Raw genomic sequence first — 19169 nt, forward strand, 5'->3', positions numbered from 1 at the left:
GGTTGGTTATGTTTAGGTGCAAAGGGACTATAAGGTTATTAGGGAAAACTCATAGCTTGCATTAAAATAACTACTTAAGGTAACAATGATCTTGTCATTGTTTATAGAAACCAATGTTTCTTGTTGAAACAAGAAATGAACAGCAATCCAACCCGACCTCGTCCCTCTGCAGACTTTGTGCTTCTACAACGGTGTTACATTTTTTGCCCCCTAAAGGCAAATGTCAGGGCGGCAAGGTGGTGCAGTGGTTAGCACTCCCGCCCTTTGTGGAAACAAACATACTGAATTTTTTGTCTTGGGAGAACTATCTCCGTCTCAAACCTCTTTCATTTGGAGTTGAATCCGAAAGTGCCCCAATAATCTCTTACTGTACAGGAAAACTGCGCACACTTTCAGAAAGTAGAGAAGGTCAGAGTTGAAGCAGGAAGTCTCTTCCAAATAAGTTTGACTAACCTCTTGGTTTATTCTCAACCTGACTGCTCACAATTCTTGTCCTTTTTTTGTTACAATGGTGGCACATTCGTAGATGTCAGCAATTAATTTGGTGAAGACAAAGATATTATTAGCGATACAAATGATGGCCAAAACTAGAAAAATAATATCCAAATAAACAAAAAATTCCTTTTTTGTTTGTGACCTGAAGCTTTTTTTAAACACTGCTTAATTTGTATGTGAATGACAAAAGAGGCATTGTTTTTATTTACTGGAAAAATATTAATTATAAACCTCAATGTAATAATAAATGTAGCATAAAACAAATATTTAATAACCTATTTACTTTAATTGAAATTAGGTTAATTTTATATTTCTTGAATGTTTTCTTTCTTTGCTTAGTTGTTAACCAGCATATTAGCTGAAACCATCTCCAGTAAGTCAGGACAGTGATACTCCTAGGATGTTGGCTAAATGACAGCTGGAAGTTATGAGCCTGAGCCTCAGAAACTGGATAGATCCTTCCTCCTCTCAGCAGCTAATGAATGTTCCTTTCACACTGTGGCTGCAGGCGAACATACACGCCTATCTGTTCATCATTGCAAGGCAGAAGAGAAGTCAAGGGACACACACGAACACATGTTGTGTAAATAAACTGCAAATATAAGAACAATATCAGACAAAGCTTTTTTTTTTTTTCTCATCACGTGTCTGACCTAAACCACAGCTGGACACGACTTTTCCAGTAGTGCTTTAGTGTGGAGGTTCATTCCTGTCATGTAGAGGTATGTGGTGATAGAGAGGAGAAGAGAAGCAGAATGGGGAGAGAGATGGATATATACCTTATGGCTAGTGGATGAATAATACATTAAAGCTGCACTATGCAGTGTGACATATTGGCAGCCACACACGGGGACGAGAGTCATTTCAGGACCTTGATACCCAGAGGTCCTCTGTCAGTCTGTGATGGTGTGAGGGACAGAAAAAACAGTTCAGGGTTTTTTGCTGATGAAAGTTTGTATTTCACTCAGAAGTTTAGATTTTCTACTTCTGTGCATGTTGGGGTGTCAGTACTCCAGAACTAAATTAGAATAAATTTATTTTATTTTGTGCACCTCCTGTAAGTTTGCCTGAATTGGTAACGCATCTCTACGGTATTCCCAGATCGGATGTTGGTAAGTGTTATTATTAGGTTTTTTTTTGTTTCCATAAAAAAAACAACTAAAAAGATTACTTCCATACATGCAGTGTGTGCATAATACTTTGAGGACACACACAAATGCATGCATTTATACTCCGTTCCCAGCCGCAGGTGAATAGGGACTAGTTTCTGTGCTGATTTCTCTTTGTTCTGTAAGAAGACTGAGAGTGAAAGTGGTGTAACACCTGCACGCTCTGTTTAGACAGTTTTAAATCATTTTAGATATTTAAAACAAGTCACAGGAGTCCTCATTAAAACTCATTAAAACTTTGGTTTGACATGACACTGCACCAGCAGCACCACGAGCCATCTACAGATATTCTCCTTTGTTTACTTTTACGTCTGATGGCGTTATTCCGCATAAGGGGCTAAAAACATCTCTAAAGTGATTGGCAGCAGGTAAACACTATTGTTGGTTGTTGTTAGTCTTTTGTCACTGTGTACTTTATGCTCATTATGTTGGTGCTGCTGTGTGAACACCACAGACCTGCAAAGAGGAAGCTATGCAGCAGTGAAAACAAAACTTGTTAATTCACTGACAGCCAATGTTTTGCAATTAGACAGTGGCAGGATAAAGGCCAAAAGGATCATGCAACTCATTCCAGAGTGCAGGATTAAAAACCACAGACTTAAAACAAACACGAGGCAGAAAGACTGACAGCAGATCAGTGGAATAGTTTAATCAACAAAAGTGACGTATGTGGGTCTCACTGTTGAGGAAAAGTACTGAATGTTGTGATTTATTTGGGATTTTATAGTGAAGGCAATGTGACTAATTGCTTGGTTCATACTGATTGCCTTAAATAGAGGAGGTTCCTAGTCCACCCAGCATGTTACTCGCTAAATCGCAAAACTGACATACAGCACTGTAAGTAAGAGCAGGGCTTGAGAGACTGGAACAATGCCGGCTTTTCACTCAGAATAAAGTAATTCATGGCCGGTCAGAATGACTGCACTGAAAACTTAAAGCGTAGCTGATGATGCACTGAGTGACCTGCTGTGATCCTGCCTTTAAAGGTACAAACCAAATGTTAAGCAAACAAGTTTCTGCACTACCAAAAGTAAAAACACAAGATTGGAAACTGATACAGTTATCAAAATCAATGACCGATCTTCCAAAACCTTGACTAACATCAGTCAACATGAGTCAACGTTATTATAGATAAAACAAGATATTAAAGAACAATTCAACATATCCTGGGGTATTCAGTTTCTTGTTTGTTTTTTTGGACTATAGTACATGGCAGAATAAATTGACCGTTTCTTGAAAAGACCTCTTCTATTGCACGTCATAGACTTGGACTAGAATCTGTTAATACTGTATGATAAAGTGATTTGACATTACATTTATTTACTAAAAGAATGGATTTCATTATAAGTTTTTTTTTTTTTTTTTGTGTGTGTGTTACTGTTGAAAGTTTGTTTACATCAGTCAATTTTTGTAAACAAAAAAACAGGGCCTATTTTTTTCAATAATAATCAGTTGAGAAACTTATAAATTAAATTCAAGATAATTTATATAGCACATTTAAAAACAACCCTAGTCGACCAACGTGCTTTCCAGGTTCAGGATACACAACAAATATATACGACAAAAACGGTAGAAAAGGTCAATAATGTCAATACTCAACTCTGTTTGAAAGCCAATGAATAGATGTGGGTCTTTAGCAAGGACATGAAAATGTCAGCAGTCCGAGCAATTCTTATTTAAACAGGTAAAGTATTCCAAAGATTTGTATGATCGTCTACATTCATCTCTGATATGGGGAATGATGTAATGTTTGGATATTTGTCAATGTTTGCTTCTGAATGTTAGCAAACATAGCTAATTACATTTTTTTTCTTCATACATTAAAGCACTGCAGATACTCTGATGTGCACATTGTGAAATGCCAGCCATGTGTTTATCATCCAATCATGAAATGATTTAGCTATACTGTATATAAATACCACACATCTGTGTATCAGCAGACTGTGTAAACAAATCAATGTATTTGCATAAAAACAAGATTATGGGAGCAGCATGAAGAGTCACAGTTAAGATGTAAAGATTTATACTGTAATTTCAGAGTTCAAAATAATGGCACTTTAGTTTTGTCAATTAAGAGATGCTTGGTGATAAACAATTTTTTCACCTCGTTAAATGAAATGGCAGCAATTTCATCTTAACTTTAATGGGCTTTTTAATGCTTTTGGTTGCTTATTCTGGGTGGTGTTAGGTTGGTGGCAGTGTAGTACCTCATCACACAAATAACGGCTGCTGGGCTCAGTGCTCTTCACGCGCACTGCTCTCCACAATTACTTCCATCACTAACCGTCTGTCTGTTTGTGTCTGTTGTGCAGAAGCTGTCTGTCTTCAAGAGACCCTTACTGCGTTTGGCTCAAGTCAGGCAGCTGTGCCACCATCTCACCTGGCTTCAAGTAAGTCTCACACACACAGAGTCTGTAATAACACCCAGTTTATACTTATTATAGGGGAGTGTATACAAATGTCACTACAATCATCGTTACAGCCATCAGTGCTGAATGAATGAATGTTGACTTGGAAATTGGTAAAAGCTGCTGCACTGCTTGTGTTATTTGAATCTTATTACTTTTAAGTCCATGCTCAAAATTTGTGGCACACAGAAGTATAGATTTGTTATATTCTGTTAAGATATTGTGTGTTTTTAGTGCTATGACTAAAGCATTTCATGGTATGAGAAAATGCAGAACGACGGTGTTTGATTTCATTAACAAACATTTTAGAATTGTAAAATATAATAAGAACTATTCTAGTGTCTGTAGCTCTAGACTGTACTGCAGTTTGTTTCAGCATGGTTATATTTTACATTTGTGTGCATTGGGGACAGTAACAATGTTATACAGCCACAACTTCTCTTCGTCTTTCAGTATAAAAATGCTCTGTGGAGCAGCTAGAACACACTGACTGCAAAACAGCACAATATGTTTAGTGGGTTTTAAGGTTCAGTGAAAGGTAGTAAAGCCTAAATAAAGTCAGGAAAAGTATCTGACACCAAAGTATCTGCATTCCAACTTTTCTGACTCACTGGTGCCAAAAGGACTTTGCATCATAGAAGATTGTTGTTGGGTCTTTAGAGATGGAACTGTGGATAAACTGATTTATATGGACAACCTTCAAGTACCAAGTATGACTGCAGTTATAATCTAAGAATTGTAGACCAGGTGAAAGAAATAATAAACAGTGAATTTTGTGTAAATAGTAAAGAGGTGGTTATATTTAGGGTTTAGTTTAGAGATGATTAAATTTGGCTGTGAATTTGTTTGTGAGGTAAAACACTCAAACTCCACTGACCTGTTGGGGGGGGGGGTCCTCACAAACTCATGATGTACAGCCAAATTTATTCAGTCCCACAAAACTTTATATGAAATTCTTAGAAAGATCTCAAATCGAAACTGCCAGTCAACATTTAACCACAGAGGGCTATTTGTGCACTGCTCTCTATTTTAATGTTTTCATCACTGGTTGGGGTGTAGCCAGAAGTGCAGCATGCTTCAAACTCTCAGCCCATTAACATTGCAGCAACAATTTTCTGCCTGATGTGATTCGTTGTTGATTCCCCCTTGTACAGAGAGGTCTCAAATCATGAACCGCCAACGGACAAAAGTGTGCATATTTGCTTTCTAATCAAACACTGCAGCGGGGGGTTTCAGCTGTTAATTCTTCCCTGGGCGATGTTGTACTAATTAGGGAGATCAGCCACTGTGGTGTTTGGTCAGTCTAAAAGCACATGGGTGGATACAGCTATATTGAGGCATTAGTAGTTCTCTAACTCACAGTCACAGCGGACAGATTTGTAACTTAGTCAATAATGTGTAGCCAAGCAGTGGCAGAAGCAATAATTTTCATATCTTCTCGAGTGAGATAATCAGCACTGTGCACATCAGTCGTTAATCTGGAATTATACAAGTGGGCAACGTCAACATGACTAATGTCTGACCTGCAGTTTTTACTAAAACACTTCGCTGGTCCCATTTGAGACCCACAACATTCATGTGGCCAACATTTATCACACGTTTAAAAAGGAAACTTTCCATATTATTGGTTCTTAGTGTGAATGCAGTGCAGGATGTCGGAGGGGAGCCGTGAGAAAGTGAAGGAGAAGGAGACTGTCAATCAGAAAAGTAAAAGACAATTTATTTACTTATCTATTCTTGTGAACTGGAAGGGAGCCACTTGACACTTGGAAGTATTGACCTGCACCCTGTGGTGGCAAATCCAGTGTGTGGGGGGGGGGGGTCTTATAGTACAACTGAAACCACAAAAGTCCTCCTTTGTTTTCATGTAGTTATCTCTAGTTGTGGTTTTTATGCTGATCTTGTTTTTTGTTTTTTTTAACCTTGTAAAGTACCTTGGAGTACCTTTTTAAAGTGCTATATAAATAAAATGTATTATTATTTTAGTCAAAAGGCATGTCAATGTGCTTTTAAGATGTATTAATATTAGTTTAAAACGTCTTCGAAGATCAGAACGCTCATTTTAATCTGAGCCTCTGAATGGGCAGGCCAGTGTATGTGTTTGATTGACAGCTGATTCGACAGGGGCGCTGAGACCCAATTTAAACAAACTTCTGCGGGAAACTGTAGCTTAGAAGCCAGGGACTGCTTTTTGCAGTGATGCTAAAGCTCAGGATCACGAAACTCTGCATCTAAACTGACCCATCTTGACAGGCTAGTTTTTGTTGTGTAATGTGCCGCAGTTGGCTAGCTAATTAGCTACTGCATGTAGCCTGTAAACTGACATTATCAGTTAAATTTTCATTTATTCATCAACCCCCAAGTGCAGTAAAAGACACATCAATGCTTGTAGATAAGCTAATGTGGTTTGCAGTTCAACTCTTTTTGTTTGACATCTTTGCTTTTTGTCACTGTCAGTCAAAGATAGAACAGAGAGAGAGTTAAAACGAGAGGTCCCATAATATTACCATAATAAGACCAAAATTCTTAAACTTTTATTTTTCTTACGTGGCACAAAAATGCAATATACTCTCAGTTGGGGCCGGTCATTCCTTACTTTTTTTACATCTTCCTACACATTTGCTTTATTTTGCCTCCTTCTCTGTATCTCTCCCTTATTCTGGGTCTTGAAATCATAAAATCAAAGTGATGTTCGGCTGCATGTGTTTAAATCACACAGCGGTGTACCACATTGACGGGCAAAATGGGGAAGAAAGATGAATGGGTGGTTGGATGGACAGATGGATGGATGAATAGGTAGGCAGATAGATAGATGCAGTAAAGGGTTGAGGAGGACGGAGAGGAGGAGTAGAGGCAGTTACAGGTACTATGTGCCTCCTGACAGTCAAGGACTTTGTATGGCCCTGTGTGTTTGATGTACAAGCTGTTCCTAAATCACCAAGCTGGGTGTTTTTCTCCTCTTACCTCTATGTACATTGGTTGTAAACTGTGTGTGGAGTTTTCTGTAGACTGTCATCTCACTACATTTATGTTGCCCCCTCCATCACACACATGCACGCAAACAGAGAGCACCTTCCACTCCCTACTGGCTTCCAATAGATTATTTTGACGGCTGAAAATGTGCAGACCTGGAATTATTGCATACTGCTTGGCCACCCAGATATATTACTTTCCCTGACCTCGCATGGACAGAGGCTAATGGGATTTTTTTTCATTTTTAGATGTGTGTTTCTGTGTGCCCTCTTGTATTTTTGTAGTTGAGATTTTGGTTCTTGGTCTTAAATCATTCCATGTTTTGTTTTCAGCCATTATAGCCATTATTTTCATTTTACAGGAGGAGTTCCTCATTTTGGGGAATGCACTTATTTGCTTTCTTGCCGGTTTTTTGGTTCACAGTGACTTCCTGGCGTCTTGTCTTGCCAGACATCCCGCTGGTTAGCTTATCGTATTATGAAGACTGGAAACGGCTGGTTGTCTGGTAATCACTGTGACAACAAGACTCCACAAAGTCACCTCATCCAGCCAAGAAATAATCATACACATAGCCACACTCCCAGAAAACCACAATTTGTAGTTTTTGCACCTACTTGTTTTAATACATTAAATAATCAAGATATAATATGTTAATTAGTGAGTATTATAATTCTGTTTCCTCCTGCTTCCAGTCTTTGTGCTAAGCTAACCTCATATGAACTTAATATTTACTGTACAAACAGAGGTATTCATCTTTTCATCTATCAGCAGGAAAGCAAACAACATTTATTATATATTTTTCCCAAAATGTCAAACTATTCTCAGTGAAACTTTATTTTCAAAGCATCACTGAAAATCTGTCTTTTGAGTATCAAACACTTGACTCCTGTAGTATTGAAAGGTGGCTCTGTATCTTGCCTGTGTGAAGGACAGCAGTTGTAGTCCACTTGTGTCCACAGCAGTTACAGTGTATTGCAGTGGTGACTCAGAGTCACAGCAAAGAAAAACATCAAAACCTCCATAGAAACTCCCTTAAACCATAATCCACTTCCCCTCTGGTCATTCACCAATATGGAGTAACAGCGGCGAAGTATTGTGTTGCAGGTTTGAAAAGTTTCTATGGACATGTTGATCTATTTTGACTCATTTTATTTGCCATGACTCTGGATCCCTCAGCGAAGCAATTTACAAACTTTCCAGTTTGTTCCAACCTGCGATGAGTACATAATAAATGCACAGCTGAGATGATGAGGCTTCAGCTAGGCACAGGCAGTTTTGGGGGGGGGGGGGGAACAAACTATATAAATAGACGAGAAAGCTCCTCACAATGTACGGAGAGTTTCACCCCAAATCCAGCACCCTGAGACTGTACACCAAGCATAGCGAGGGAGGCCGAGGGCTACGGAGTGTCAAGACCACTGTCCAGGATGAAACGACAAAGATCCAGGAGTACATCAGGAAGATGGCCCCCAAAGATGAAGGGCTTAGTGAATTCCTCAGGCAGCAGAAAGCCGAAGATGAGGACAAGAAAGATGAAGAACCTTCATGGAGAGACAAGCCGCTGCACGGCATGAACCACCGACAAATAGCTGATATCAAGAAATCCGTCTGGAAAAGGCTGGAGTGAAGAACAGCACAGAAGCACTAATCATGGCGGCACATGAACAGGCACTCAGTACAAGATCAATAGAGGCTGGGGTCTACCACACCAGGCAGGTGCAGACTGTGCAAGGAAGGAAGTGCGTACATGGAACGCCATAACCAGATAGCTGTCATAGTGTACAGGAATATCTGCCAGGAGTATGGACTGGAAGTCCCAAGGTCAAAATGGAAGACACCTCCTAAGGTAGTTGAGAATGACCGAGCTAAGATCCTGTGGGACTTCAAGATCCAGACTGACAAACTGGTGATGGCTAACCAACCAGACATCGTGTTGATCGCCAAACAGCAGAAGAAGGCTGCAGTGACAGATGTGGCAATCCCAAGCGACCACAACATCAAGAAGAAGGAACATGAGAAGCTTGAGAAATACCAAGGGCTGAAAGAGGAGCTAGAAAAGATGTGGAAAGTAAGAGCAACAGTGGTGCCAGTGGTTATCGGAGCACTGGGGACCGTGACCCCCAAACTGGGAGAATGGCTACAGCAGATTCCAGGTAAAACATCAGAGGTCTCTGTCCAGAAGAGTGCAGTCCTAAGAACAGCTAAGATACTGCACAGAACCCTCAGACTCCCGAGCTTGAGGATGACGCATACCACCCAGAGAGAGAGAGAGAGAGAGATCCGCGAGGGGTGAGAGGGAGATGTGTGTGTGTGTGTGTGTGTGTGTGTGTATATATATGTGTGTGTATATGTATGTGTGTATATATGTGTGTATGTATGTATATGTGTATATATATATGTATATGTGTATATATATATATATATATATATATATATATATATATATATATATATATATATATATATATATATATGTATATATGCATATATATGCATGCACGCTTTGAGGAAGTGAAAGAAATGACATTTCAGATATATATTATGTTTTAATTTATCAAAAATGTATGTGTAATAAGACATGAAGAGTTGGCAAGATGAAAAAGTAGTTTTTAATATAATTAAGGAGTGGGTTTTAGGATTTGTATTAAGTTAAGGGTTAAGGTTGTAATTAAGATTAGGCTTAGGTATGTGGTTTGAGGTTGGGAGTTAGTAGCTGTCGCTGGGAGGTTCTCCAAGTACAGTAAGATATGCTTGCGATGGAGAGAGAGGAAGTGCCGATGCGGCTTCACGCTGGCAAAGTGCTCCAAGCTGCTCGCTGAGGTTTGATTTATGAGTCTATGTTTAACGTGCAACGGAGCCCCACTGGAAACCAATGGACCAGAACATGAGCGAGATTAGCCAAAATATCCTGTCCAGACTCAACTATCAGCCTGCTGCCAGAGAGAGAGAAGTATGGACAGAGAAAACAAGAGGAGAGGAAAGAAAAGAGACAATAAAAATATGGGAACTAAGATAGATGAAATTAAGAGCAAGAAGTAGATGTAAAGAGCAGTGGATTAAAGGAGGGAAGCTGTAGTGAAGAAACAAAATGAACAAAGGAAAAAACGGTGGGAGGAAAGGGAGAGTGAATTGTATCAGTCCAATTTCAAAGTGCAGAACATCTGGTTTTTATTTAGGTGTTTCTATTCAAGAAGAAGCAAGTGTCTGCTCAGGGTGTCTGTCTGGCCCTAAAGTAACATGCATTAAGTGTAGATATGTATATATTGAAAGGGGTGAGGTAGTAGTGGATGGTGAAAAGGCAGAAGGGGAATGAGAATGATAAAGGGATGGTGATGGGACACGAGAAGGGTGAACTGATGTGAATCAGGCAGCAGAAATAGCCTGACCAGCGTTTGAGATGAAGCAGCTCAAAAGTCATCCTCCTCCCGGGACTTCCCCACTCTCTATCTCTTTCTCGGTCTCCTCTCTCACTCACATCACTTGCTCATGGACAATCCGTCTCTTTTTTTCCTCCTGTCCTTTCTCATCCAAAGGTGGCATGCATTTTAATGACTGATTTGTGGCTGATCCAGAGAATAGGAGAGGGAGAAGAGAGAGGATTCACAGCCTTCTTTCTGTCCCTTCGTCTCTCACATTGAAAGATTACGTGGCTGGACGGCTCAACTTCATACCGTGTTTTAGTTTACATTTCATCCATTATGCATTTGACGTAATCACTCTCACTGAAGCACAATTCCAAAACAAAAGACAGCCAAGGAATGTAGTGCAGGTTAAAGGATAAAATAATAGTATAGTTATAAGAAGAAGAAATATACAGTACTTTACAAAACAAAGTTACAAACTGCAATGAAATATAATCAATAAATACCAAAAAGTATTATTAAAAAAATAAAAAGCAAGGACATTTAACAAATAAGATGAGTTGGAAGTAAAATGGTGTGCTTGCATTAGTAAAAGTTTTATCTAAAAAAATCTCACAAAAACCAACAATGTGTTCTTTCTTGTCTCAATACTTTCTGCCTTGCCTGCCCTGTCTGTGGCCCCAAGTCACAGACAGGGCAGTGGCAGACAGAGACAGGGTTGTTGTTGCAGATGTAACCCTTTCAAAGCCACTTATAGACATGTAATTTGATTTTAGTTATAGCACACTGGTCGACAGGTACTATTAGAGTAGTCATCGGGAAACTCATAAAATCTCATGTGAAACTGCAAAAAAATGCTAATTTGTTGTTGGAATGTTGGAAAGACGCGAACAACACAAACTGGAAACTCTGCAGAGAGAGCTGGAGGTCAATGAACTTCTTCAGAGTGAGGTGAACTTCTGCTGATTTGTGGCTCTGACCTGACGCCTGAGGAATTTGATTATAAATTAGCCCTCACTCACATCCCACTCACAGTATTTACCCTTCACTGGCTGCGGTAGTTTTCAAATGTTTCTCCAGCTCTGTCAACAGTATGTCAACAGTTTGGATTCAACGATTAGTAAGCTATTTAACACGAAACATTGTATGACTTTAATCTCCCAAATGTCAACACTAACTGCTGTATGATGCATCATGATACCAAATCAATATAAATAATTATAATCTGATCTAGAATCATAATGTGTCCTTGTCCTCAGGAAACAAACCACTAAATATCATGTTATTTAAAGAAAATGAATCCTTATCATGTTTTGTTCATGTTTAGTTTCAAAATCTTTATAGCCAATCTGCTTTCATGTTTTTAGATTGAAACTTCATGTTGTCATGTGGGCTACTTGTGAAATCAGTAGTTTGTGCTCGTCTTTTATCTCATTTACAGACTCTTATCTGCTGGTGTTAATTTGTTGTGCAGATACTCACCTTCCATGAACACATCTATGTGACATGTTATTTAAGGTTAAGTCAACACTGGATTTATTAAAATCAGAGTCCTGCCTACCATAGCGTTTTTTGTCTGATTTGTTAAATGAAATCAAAAATGTGCCACTGAGTGCAAAGCTCTTTTATTATCAGTGCCAAGATGCAATAATGATCCCACATTAAAACTACCAAACCAGGTGGAAAGACATTCAGTTTGTTTGGCCAAGTGAGAAAAGGGCCTTTAATGCTCAGATGGCAGCTTTACAGCAACCAAAAATTCAACTACCAAATCATTGTTTGATGGAGATTTTTAAAGTGTAACAGAGCCGGCTACAGGACATGAACCCAGACTGAAAGGGTTTATGGGAAAAAAACAGACAGATGTTGACATCTGAGAGCCAACAGTTCCATGTGTTTGGAAAGCAGAGCAGAACAAAATTACTTTTTGCCTGATGGTTGTGTTCAACTGTTTATTCATGTGCATGAACACCAGAGAAGGTCAATTATAGTGAAGAGTGCCAACAAGTCTGGCAAGCTTTTTCAAACGTAAAGGTGACCTGCCATCCTACCAGGGAACAAACCACTCTTTACAAGCTCTGGTTCACTTCAATACACAGTGTGTAAATTGTGTTTTGCATTGTTGATCTGAGAGTAGGTCCACATTAGACAGACGCCACTGAGCGTGCTTGGGTTAACAGCACTTTGTCAGTTTGATGAGCTGCGAGGAATAAACTACAATCTCTATGTGGACCGCAATTCGATAAAAATTATATTTTTTGCATGTAAAAATCAACTACCTGTATGTGAATATATTTGAAAGGATGTGCTACAATCAAATAATTAATCAAGCGCCAGTAACTGATCTTGGATTTCATTGCTACTTTCCCACTCAGGTGGCTTTTGTGTGTATGTGTTTGTTTTTTTAATGAAGTTGTCTCTTCTGATCCAAGTGGACTGATCTTTTTGTCAGTCGTTGTGGGGATGGAGAGAGGGCTGACATGCTAAAAGAGCCTCTGTTTTGACAGAAATTTCAGTTTTTGCGTTTTCAAAGGGAGAAGAGGTAAGTGGCAGAATGATACAAATTGTCTCTACAGCAAAAGAAACAAGAGGAGGGTGCTGCGATGTCAAGGTGTCTCCATCGTACTGAGTCTCCTCTTTTCAATACAGAAACATATCCTCCTCAGTTAGATTTTTGCTAATAAATATACTTAATGAGAGGTGGATGAACGCATATATACAGTGACTTTCTCATGATTTCTTGACGAAGAATGTCTATGACCTAAAATAAAGGTTTATATCACACTTTGGCTACACAGACAATTGTTATTAGGTTGAATTCATTGTTGGTATTCGCTTCTGGTAAAAAGATAAAATAACACCAGCCTTATACTTTAAACCGCCACAAAAAGGTTTTCAACCTTTGCTTTAAAAACTCAAATATTAACTTAAGAAAATATAATATTTTACTTGATTCATATCAAAGAAAACAAGCTTTATACACACACACACACACACACACACACACACACACACACACACACACACACACACACACACACACACACACACACGCACAGAGAGCATCAGCCTGGTATTTGTTGATTTGATTTTCACCTCCAGTCTTACACCAAATCCCTCTTTTCTCAGGAAACATAAGGAACTTACGAACAACTAGCCGGTTTTTAGTGAGTAAGAGAGGGTTTAATTTAGTGCACCAGGTGTGTCTCTGTTTGCTAAGCAGCCTTTTTGCAGCAGGTTTTTCAAACGTACATCTCTAAGCCTGACAGTTGAACTTGACAGCAGAGTTGCTGCTTTAACACACACTGAAGAAACTGAGGTGCTTAATTCTTTGAGTTGATTTTCTTCCTCCCAGCTGAGTTCAATGTTTTTGCACTTTGGCTATTCACTGACTTCTGCGTCTCAAATTTAGACATGTGTCATTTCTCTCTAGAGCTGTGTTGTGTTGTGTGTTATGTTGAGGAGTGTTAGTCTCTAGAAAGGAATCTAAAAATGCATGTACGAAATCATGTGTTTGTCTTGTGTCTGTGTAGGACGTATGTGTTTGTGTGCGTGAAAAGTTTTCTGCTAATTATAGATGGGTGTTGGAAGACTGTGTTTGCATATAATCTGTGTGAGATGTAGGTTTGTGTTTAGGTTATATAAAGAACTAATTGGTTTGGTATAGAGTAGGCGTGCGTGCATGCATGCTTGTACAAAGTGTCTTGTGTGAATACTGGATCATTACGCTTATGCAGTATATAAGCCCGTGTCTGTTATATGGTGCATTGCAACGTGTGGGAAGATTGTTGGCATCGGGGTGAAGCTCGCTCGGGTAGAAGGACTTCCGCTCCACCATGCGTCGGCTCAATCGCATTACTCAAGCAACAAATGTTTGCGTCTGGATGAGACTTTTCATTTCTGATTGACTCGAAGGTGAAAGATGGTGCAGTTGGAGGGAGAACGGTGTATCAATCATAGGCACATTTTCATCAGAGCAGCAGAAAATCAATAATTGTCAGATTGGGTTTCTTGTTAGTTTGGAGGAGTGGTTCAAAAGGCGGATACAGAGGATTTGGGTTGCGCAGCAGCAAGTTCAGAATGGCAGAACTTGCACAGTAAAACATTTTTAAAGGATTTATTTGGCATGATTGAGCTTTTATTTCCTTTTTTTTGCTCATGTTCCTCTGTTTAAATTAACTTAGATTTTTATTAGATTTAAGTTATTGAGTACAATGTAGTTGCACAGATGTGGTAAAAAGGGCAACTCATCCATATTGTAAATAAAATCCACTATGTTCTTGAATTAGATGGTAAAACCAAGTAGTAAAAAGGGTTTTTTAAACCACACCATGTATTCCTTTTATTACGTGCCAAAGTCTAGGGGTATCCAGGATTAAACATAAATGTGTGGCTTAACACTCTTCCCGTTCCCAAGCAATGCCAGAACAAAGGAAAAACAATTTAGCGGCTTTTATTAGCTTCAGAGATGAGCAGTGCCCAAAACAACAACCAAAACAGAAAACCTAAAACTTTCCTAAACCAAAAAGTAAAGAAAAGACAAAGCTCTAAACTAGGCTTCTAATCTCAAAAACAGGAGAAAAGGGGAGCAAACAAAAAAGGGCTTCTCACTCCTACTAACTGCTTGTAGTTGACACAACAAAGCTACAACAAAGAAGAGAGAGAAGGGAGTTCCTGTCAGCGGGGCTTACAATGGCTGCTGTCATCCCGGTGACCAATCAGGAGGTAGCAATCAGCTCTGCAGGACCAATCCAGTGTGTCCACCTGTTCTCCATTACCTGCATACACACACACACTCTAAGGGAGGAGACAGCTGACAGTGCAGGGTGAGATAAACAAACAACAATATATGACCCCAGGATCATAACACTTTTTTGAATTTGCACACCTTGTCCTTATTTTTCCCTCAAAAATCCTCCCACACTGCTTTTGACGATAACATTTCATTTTCAGTGTATTTTACTTATTCCCATAGAAAGCAGGCCAAAATATAGATGTCTTGTGAATATGTTTCCCATGCAATGTGGAGGTTTCAACATCAGAAATTGTGTCCACAAAAGTGTAAGTAAATGACAGGTTTTTGTGGATCAACACTTCCCTCTAGACTATTTTTCTCTGACATTTAACAATCAATCATACAGTTAGACATTCATTGCAAGGTACCAATTTCACCAGCAGTAGCCTCAGTAGGCTCAAATACAATGCAGCTACAGAAAGTGCTATGTACTGTATGACGAGAGGGGCCCTGATCTAGAAATGTACAAGCAGAGGAGGCAGCTTGAGGACACAAAAGAAAATTACAACTTTTCATCACAAACTGACTTGTGGAACTGCTGAATGCCACAAAATTGTAAGAAGCAATATACAACCTCATAACAAGCTCCAAGGGTGAATTTTCCCTTCTGGTCCAGCCACCACTGTGTCCCAACAACAAATGTGAGATGCAGACACTGACTTCAACCAGACGCAAAAAAATTACATTTTGCAATGGTGCACTTACCTCCCCATCTCCAAACAGTCCTCATCAACAAACCAATTTTGGAAAGACTCAATGAAGTGCTTTTGTTAGAAATCAACAATCAGGGAAATGGATTAATGCAAATTTACTGATGTGTCTCTTGTGTCTTTCTGTGTGTGTCTTTGTTTCTTACTCCTCAGAAGTGGGTTTGAACAGGATGTAGAGAACGGTTACCATCAGCACCCAGATACCTGCCACGGTGAGTTGGAAACATTTATTTATTCTCGGAGATTTTACATAAGCGTTAAAGAAAGAGAGACAAAACACCTATTGACAGAGCGACAGCAGGCACAGGTGATTTGGATCTAATGAATTATAATGCTATAATTACAATGTATTTATTTCAACAAGGGCAGCAATTCAATTCATGTTGAAGGAGCTTGAAGAGTAGTTTGTCCACCCCCATTCTCAATCCCTGCTGAAATGCTGTTCTCAATCTTTCAATGTTAATTAAGCATTTGCTCATAGAAGTGTTTTTATGTAAGACAAAGTGGGTTGTTATAGCTCTTTTGCATTTGTCTGGGATGTGCTCAGAACCACAAACAGGACAAATTCAACAATAGATGTTTCCCATTAGAAATGAATTAAGTGTAGCCCAGAAACCAGGAATCTTGACAAATCATAACCACAGACACTGTTTTTCTTTCTCCAGATGTCCTGGCAACCACTCGCAAGCAAAACACGGCACTAGATTCAGCATATGGTCAGTGGACATGTCTTTTATCTTTTCATTTAACTGCCTCAGCTGATCGAGCTGGTTACAGAGTAGAAGCTAGCAAACTGAACTCCGTAGGCAGTCTTACACTCAAGTAGGATTTTAAGCAAACTAGTTTTTAAAGAAGTTAACTTATAGCCAAAGAGGTTGTGGTTAAATTCTTGCAACAGCTGGTTTGTGTTTCGTCAACAGCCAATGATTTAGAGTTGATGAGTGTTTTTTTTTTTTTTTTTTGCAGTCTGGGTCTTGTTTTATCAGTTTTGGCCATCGTATGGTAAATGGTCTGTATCTGTAGTCTGTCTAGTCTGTCCGACCACTTAAAGCACTATACACTATATTAGAGTCACCCTGTTCACACACACTGATGAGCCGTTTACCACGGACAGACTGGGTAAAAGTTTTACAACCTATCTGATCATCTGCTTGTATTCCTGCCCTTGTTTCTGTTTTGATGTTTGAAGTTGGTGATTAAATGTTACATTAAAAGTTATGGCCAAAAACTATGAAAATAAGACCCATAATGTTAAATAATGTAAATACACTTGAACAACATAATGAACCTTGACTTATCTCGGAATCTATTGTCTTACGGCGATTTAGCCTCTGAAGGCATCATTCAATGTTTTGGGGCCTCCGGTGGAGCCAGGGCACATTCGGATAACAGATATCAGGGCCAAGACTACTACTTCTGTGCGCTGGACATTGTTTACAGTCAGATTAGCAATCTCACAAGCTATCACCATCATGTGAAGAAGATTTGAATGCATGTACATTGGCAAAGCTAATATCTAGGGTTTTCAGATTGATGAAAAGGTAAATTGTTCAGAGATTGCTTTCCCACCAATGCGTTCTGCCTCTTTTGCTCTCCAGATGGACTCTTTACCTGCATGTAACCAAAGCCCACTCAAACCTGTGTGATCAATACTACTCTGACTACAAACAGAGATCAGAATGCCTTTGATACCAAAATCTTGTCCCTTGCCTACAGGTTCTGCATTCATATATATCATCACATCTGTTTATAAAGATTGAACCTCAACCTGCTCACTCAGTGTTACTTTTTCTGGGGAAGAGGATCAGATTTATTCAGTTATATGCATACAAAGTAAATGTTTCTGCACTTTACAGATTGGGAGGTTACAGGGTATATTATTGAGGCAGCTGAATGGTTGTGGCCACCTCTCCTTCTCAGCCAGTCTGACAGCTTAAACATTGAAGCCATTGTCTGAAGCTTCACTCCTTTGATGGACCAGCAGCTCCGCTGTCTAGGCTGCCTAATGCCCTGTATCAAGAAGGATCATCATCCCTGTCACGTCCCATTACTCTCCCGCTGGCCACACCGCGCAGCCCCTGGCATGGCCGGAATAGAAATAGAAATGCCGCCAAGCTGGCTAGCTCTCGGATAAGATCGAGGAGGTGGTGTTCAATTTTCTAACACTGCAACATTCAAAAGCAATCATTTTTAATCAGATAATTTTCAATCAGCTGTTGGCCAGCCTCATTTGCTTTTATCTTCACAACTAAAGCACCAGCCTGAACTTTGAGGAGTTCTTAAGACTTGCTCAAAGTCAGATCCTTTTGTCACTAGACAAATTGGGACACAGGGGAGCTAATGGCAGTGGTTGATCCAACACAGTGATTAGCATCGTCATTGAGCCCATCATGTTTGAAATTTTCGGCCATTACGTCTCAGCAGAACCATCCATCCTGCATTTCCCTCAGTCTCTTTCTCAGAACAGAGGCCACTTTGTCTGCCAGAGGCTTCCGCTCGGACCTCCACAGTGCCTCAGTAGTCTGTAAAGCATCCCTGCTGAAGGAATTACCACTCGGTCGGTAGCAAGACTTGATGAGCAACCCTCCTGCTTAATCCTACGGGGCTCTCACCACCTTGATGCTTCACTGCACTGTTTGAAGTTCTCCACACGCAGTCAGATTCTGTCTCTCTTGTTTTTTGGTGTTTATTTTTTTTTCTAGCTGATTCAAACAAAAGCCTTTTAAGTCTCTGCACTGAAGATCAATTATCAGCTTTCCTAGACAATAACACGCCCCATATGCCGAACAAAGCTGTTGTCACACAGGGGCTCCATTCCCTCTTCGAAAGCACACCAAAGGCAGGGACATTTCTTTCTTCCTCTTCCCTGTCACCCAAACAATCACAGCCAGCAGAGGGAAGGGCGTGAGACAAAAGCCTGGCTGTGTAGGTAATCAAATGTTCCTCTGTGCATTTTTTAGTACTTTAACAGTAAAACAGGACAAACAATATGATCCAACGTGCACACTCAGAAAAACACAATCATTATAAATTGAAGTAATGATGAAGTACTGGAGCTATTGTCCGAGGTGTCGGGGCCAAACACCCACTGGTGTACAGTTTTAATTTGCCTGGCACAGATGGCAAACTGACGGGGCACCTTCATTCAGAGGGAACGCTGTCAACTGGCTCCCTTTTCCATCAGTCTGAGTGTGAGTTCTGCACAATGCTAACATTATGGCTGGCTTATTAGTGCAGGTGCTCAAGCCAGTAGCCAC

The 19169-nt window shown here is 39.7% G+C and overlaps 1 protein-coding gene across 6 annotated transcripts in view; it reads left to right on the forward strand.

Annotated features, from left to right (window-relative positions):
• sema6e (sema domain, transmembrane domain (TM), and cytoplasmic domain, (semaphorin) 6E) overlaps positions 1 to 19169 on the forward strand; it is a 151505-nt gene that overhangs the window by 115631 nt on the left and 16705 nt on the right. For all 6 annotated transcript variants that reach the window (XM_038710540.1, XM_038710539.1, XM_038710543.1 and 3 more), the window contains 3 exons: positions 3977 to 4054; positions 16066 to 16124; positions 16578 to 16628. In XM_038710540.1, coding sequence (XP_038566468.1) covers positions 3977 to 4054; positions 16066 to 16124; positions 16578 to 16628 — 188 coding nt within the window. The remainder of the gene's footprint in view (positions 1 to 3976; positions 4055 to 16065; positions 16125 to 16577; positions 16629 to 19169) is intronic.

The sequence above is a fragment of the Micropterus salmoides genome, unplaced genomic scaffold (assembly GCF_014851395.1).
Source record: "Micropterus salmoides isolate LMB-PRFRI ecotype aquatic unplaced genomic scaffold, ASM1485139v1 Ms_hic_scaffold_11, whole genome shotgun sequence".
NCBI lineage: Eukaryota > Metazoa > Chordata > Actinopteri > Centrarchiformes > Centrarchidae > Micropterus > Micropterus salmoides.